General features: G+C 65.9%; 1 protein-coding gene across 1 annotated transcript in view; it reads left to right on the forward strand.

The window, feature by feature from the left end:
- AIM1L (absent in melanoma 1-like) overlaps nt 1-725 on the forward strand; it is a gene marked incomplete at its 5' end in the record, with an annotated part of 4,670 nt that overhangs the window by 2,610 nt on the left and 1,335 nt on the right. Inside the window, 3 exons of the mRNA XM_009332173.1 lie at nt 53-247; nt 429-568; nt 699-717. Of these exons, the coding sequence (XP_009330448.1) occupies nt 53-247; nt 429-568; nt 699-717 (354 nt within the window). The remainder of the gene's footprint in view (nt 1-52; nt 248-428; nt 569-698; nt 718-725) is intronic.

The following is a 725-nucleotide window of genomic DNA, read 5'->3' on the forward strand; positions in this document are numbered from 1 at the left end:
GTGCCGATGGGGACTCCCCGGGAGGGTGGGCAGGACCGGGGGGTGCTGGGAGGCCATAGGTGGGATGGATGCCCACCACGATGGCCGCGTCAGCCTGGGCACGCTCCTCCCCGCCAGCTGGATCCTGTTCGACGGGCAGGCATTCGCGGGGGAGCAGCACGTGCTGTCCGAGGGCGAGTACCCCACGCTCAGCGCCATGGGCTGCCTCTCCTCCACCGCCATCTGCTCCTTGAAGAAGGTCCCAGTGGTGAGTACCAGCCCTTCCTTCCCTTCCCACCGGCACCGGGGCAGAAACCCCCCGGGAACCTTTTTCCCCTCCCACGGGTACCCACGGCGCTGGCTCCCTGGCCTTGGAGCCCTTCCGCACCCATGGGTGCTCACTCCTCCCGCCTGCCCCCTCACGCCTCATGTCTTCCCCCATCCCGCAGTTTTTCTCGGAGCCCTCCATCTTCCTGCACGGGCTGGAGTGTTTTGAGGGGAAGGAGATTGAGCTGAACAACGAAGTGCGGAGTCTCCAGGCAGAGGGTTTCAACAACCACGTGCTGTCGGTGCGCGTCAAAGGCGGGATGTAAGTGAGCCCCAGCCCTGCTCTCCCCTGGCGTGCCCGGAGTTGGCCACGCTCTGCCCATCCGACACTATCCCATCCCATCTTGTCCCATCCCATCCCATCCCGTCCCGTCCCGTCCCGTCCCCCGCAGCTGGGTTCTGTGCGAACACGCTGACTT

Source organism: Pygoscelis adeliae, unplaced genomic scaffold (assembly GCF_000699105.1).
Source record: "Pygoscelis adeliae isolate BGI_AS28 unplaced genomic scaffold, ASM69910v1 Scaffold359, whole genome shotgun sequence".
Classification (NCBI taxonomy): Eukaryota; Metazoa; Chordata; class Aves; order Sphenisciformes; family Spheniscidae; genus Pygoscelis; species Pygoscelis adeliae.